Below are 4267 nucleotides of genomic sequence, written 5' to 3' on the forward strand. Positions count from 1 at the left end.
GGACTTAACATGGTCTGTTTTCCTTTTCTGTTTCTTTTCCCAGCCAGTAGCTCAAAAGATGGAGTAGCTTAGTTGTAAAGTCCTGCCAGATTTCCTATGGTAACTGCTGTAGATGGACAAGGTAGGGTCCTACTGAAGGTTCAAACCTCATGCAAAACTCTAACTGCTGAAAGCCTCATCACATCAGGCAACTCTGTCATTGTCCATATTTTAAAATTCTAACACTAAAGTGGCCGTGGTCACTCTGCGTTACTGTAGCATCTGACCTCAAGGACTCGGGCATAAAATGGTTCCATTCCGAGTTCTGGCAACAGAGCAGTGCCAGATATTTCTGAATACACACTTTTAAATGTTTTTAACCACTTGGAAAGTATCGCCAACACACTATTTGGTGTTCACTCATCGGTCACTCTGAGAATCAAAGAACCTTAACTATAAATGCCTTATTTCACAAAATTTTATTATAACCAAGGATCTATCCTATGTCTAATAAAAAAATTACACAGCAACTTGTATCAAGCAGCAACTACTACAAAGGGAATGATAGAAAAAAAGTGACTTCACAAAGATACACTAAAAAATTTGACAATTGTATGCAGGAACTGCCAAAGTTTTAGTGTTTAATAGCACAACTGACCAAGGTCCAAGATGTGAATTTACCATGTTCAGGAAACATGGGAGGCAGGGGAGGGAAATCACTCTATAAACTAACTCTATAGTATGTGGTAAGAAGAAGGCACACTTTATAATATAAAACCTGTCTGCACATAGTAGTTAGTTGCAAAAAAGCCATCTGTCTTCTCTTGGCTTGTAAAAAGGGTGTTCCAGATTCCAGGGCAGATGAGCTACCTTCAACTCTTCTGTGTGGCAGGGATCTTGTTTTTTCCCGTCCAGCTCTTCCACCCCGGCCTGTGTCATGAGGTCTGCCATGTTTTTCTCCAGGTCATCAATGCGACTGCTCATGTCATCAATTCTTCCAATGATCTGGTCGGACATGGTCTGAAATTTATCTTGCATCTGTGGCAGAAGTGTCTGCACCACCGAGGTGAGATCCTGCACGGTCTTGGGCTCTGTCTCTGCCATCTCCCTGGTTCCCAGCTTGGCGGTGCTGTCTCAGACGGTCACCTACCTGGATATATTTTATGTACATGTAAATAAAACCATATTTATCCCTCATTCCTTTTTCTATACAGGGTAACATGCTAGTCACATGGTTCTGCACTTTGATCTTTGCATTTGTACTGAAGTAAGTTAATTTCTTCCTGTTTTGGCTTCCTCCATTATAAAATGGAAAAATTGGGCTTATCCCAGAGACTTCCTGTTCGGATTAAATGAGATCATGTAAAGCTCTTAGCCCATTGCCTGGAACATAGGAAGTGATCGATATATTAAGCTATTATTCTAGGGTTAAAATTTAAAACGTGCTACAAAGCTATGCTAATGAAAACAGTGGTGGGGCTGATAACATAACAGCAGACAGATGAAACAAAGTAAGAAGGCTCTGCAACTCTTTATTATTTGTCTGCAAGATGCCATTGTCCATGATTGGAATACAAACACTAAAAAGAAAATGTTTGTCTCCCGGAGCTTATAGTCTAGGGGAAGAGAGGAGATGTATGTCAAAAATGTGCTACGAGGGGGCTTCCCTGGTGGCGCAGTGGTTGAGAGTCCGCCTGCCAGTGCAGGGGACACGGGTTCGTGCCCCGGTCTGGGAGAATCCCACATGCCGCGGAGCAGCTGGGCCCGTGAGCCATGGCCACTGAGCCTGCGCTCCGCAACGGGAGAGGCCACAACAGTGAGAGGCCCGTGTACCGAAAAAAAAAAAAAGTGCTATGAGGGACTTGCCTGGTGGTCCAGTGGTTAAGAATCCGCCTTCCAATACAGGGGACACAGGTTCGATCCCTGGATGGGGAACTAAGATACCACATGCCGAGGGGCAACTAAGCCCTCACACCACAGCTACTGAGCCCGTGGGCCACAACTACAGAGCCCACGTGCTCTGGAGCCCATGGGCCACAACTAGAGAGAAGCCTGCACACTGCAGCAGAGGATCCCACATGCCGCAACGAAGATCCTGCGTGCTGCAGCTAAGACCCAACACAGTCAAAAATTAAACCAAAAAAAAAACCATATATATATATATATATAAATTATAAAAAAAAATGTGATGGTGGGTACAGAGGGCCCACAGGACAAGGAAGGCAAAGTAGATGGAGTGGTACCTGCATTGGCCTTTGAAGGACAAGTAGGAATTTGACATCCGGAAATAACCAGGAAAAGTGGTAGCTCCAAGGATGAACGGATCTGACAGAATCACAATGCTGAGGAAAATTTGGTTAATTAACTGAAATAACTTTTAAGAGAGAGAGTTATAGATTGACAGGATGTTTTCCTGAAGGACACGATCCTTGGGGTCCCTTTGGCAAGTCTGAATGAGTAAGGGAGGGCCGGGAGTCCCTCGGTAGGGGGTGTCACGTGGGCTTTGATTGAATTTGGCACCTCAATCTAACTCTCAATGGCAATTGAAGTGAGAGAGGCGGGGGGAGTCTCAGTGTTCACAAATCCAATCCCTCATGAACAATTTCAAAGTTTAAATCTTTAGCTAACGCTTTGTCAATAACATGTTCTAATTACATTTGAGGCTTTGAAAACATGGCTCTGTATGTTAATTGCTGTGAAGCGGATTTTAGTCACAGGGACTTATACGTTGTACGTGTACAGGAGACGTAGAGAGCTTATGAAATCAAGTCATTTGATTGCAACTGCAGATCCTGACAACGCTTGGAACAATGGAGCCCCCAACCACACCCCCCTCCCCTGCTTCACCTCCTCCCCTGGGTATCAAGTGTATAAGTAACATTACATATGCAAAATGGCCCATAGGTCATCTAACCATTCCCCAAGGCCAGATGGGGCTTCTGGGAAACTGAGTGCCAAGCCACGTATTAGATAAAATGAATCTTACATCTTGAGCTCAGAAATTCAAGAGCCCTATGGCTGAGTCAGCTTCCAGATAAACACAGGACCCAGAGAAGAGCCAGTTCCCTAAGGCTCTGTCATTGGACTGAACACGTTTCAGACCTAAAGAGAGAGCCCCTGAAACTGTCTCCCCACAGCATGTGTAGGGTGGGCTTCTTCTACCCATCTGGCACCTCTTTTGCCAACTCCTCCTCTCAACCTAGATTTCCCTTGGCCCTCCAGTCCTCACCCAAACAGTGTGTACTGCCTGAGTGATCAGCAAGTCATTCAGAGAAAAGCTTTTTAATTAAGAGGAGAGCAACAAATGATTAAATCAGAGTCATTTATTACCCTGCCATCTGGCCAAGACTCCTCCTGGCCTCCTTCTCCTCGGAGGCTGCGTAGGCCTAGAAAGGGACAAAGGGGATGGAACATGGGAAGAACTGTCCAACCCTTCCTGGAAGCAGGGAGGGGGTTTCAGGAGGATTTCTTGGGATCGTTTCCATACTTTAGAAACTGAGCCTCAGTTTCCTTACCTGTAAAGTGGGGGCAATATCATCTACCTTAGTGCTTGTGAGACACCTGGCACAATGGCACAACATCGTAGAGGTGCTCAGGAAATGTAAGTTGGATCTGAAGCCTGTAAATTAGGAGCTTTGTTTTGAAGGCAGTCTCAGCTGTGGCAGGAGTGAGGCAACGAAAGTCCTCCTCTGGTAAGCAAGCCCCAGCTGGCTCTCTTTCTGTTGTGACACACAAGGGCATTCCCCGGTCCTCTCCCCCAAAAGTCAGGGAGCTCAGGAAATCCATGCCCACCTCTCACTCCTACCCCCTCCAAACCTGGATGTCAGGCATTATCCTACGGGAAATGTAGCAGGAGCCTTCCGTGTCTGGTTTGGGCATGATAAGAAGAGGGGCTGGGAAAGGCTTAGAGTTGAAAGGGGATAGAAATGGAACTTAGGGGTGTATTTCAATAGGTGACAGCTCAGAGAGGACTCCACTAGATGATGTAGTGAAATAGACGCTAGTCCCTAAAAGTAAAATCACCACAAATGTGACAGCTACGAATGAAGACTAATACAGGAATATTGAAGTCTCAATTACCACAAGCAGATCGCTGTCAGTGATGTGACTTCCAAGTTGGTGAACAACTCCTGGTAAAGCACTGAACAAACTATAATCTTCCTGCAGTTTACATAGTAGTTCCATTCTTAGGGTATACTTAGTGTATTTTTTTTTTTTTTTTTTTTTTTTTGCGGTACGCGGGCCTCTCACTGCTGGGGCCTCTCACTGCTGTGGCCTCTCCCATTGC

General features: G+C 45.3%; 1 protein-coding gene across 1 annotated transcript; it reads right to left on the reverse strand.

Annotated features, from left to right (window-relative positions):
• Window positions 1-851: 851 nt before the first annotated feature.
• LOC307057609 (heat shock factor-binding protein 1-like) lies at window positions 852-1083 on the reverse strand (the record flags this gene model as incomplete). Its single annotated transcript, XM_079710785.1, is given in 2 exon segments — window positions 852-887; window positions 889-1083. Coding segments are annotated over 2 exon segments (231 nt in total).
• Window positions 1084-4267: the final 3184 nt, after the last annotated feature.

The sequence above is a fragment of the Hyperoodon ampullatus genome, assembly GCF_949752795.1.
Source record: "Hyperoodon ampullatus genome assembly, chromosome: 8".
Taxonomy (NCBI): domain Eukaryota; kingdom Metazoa; phylum Chordata; class Mammalia; order Artiodactyla; family Ziphiidae; genus Hyperoodon; species Hyperoodon ampullatus.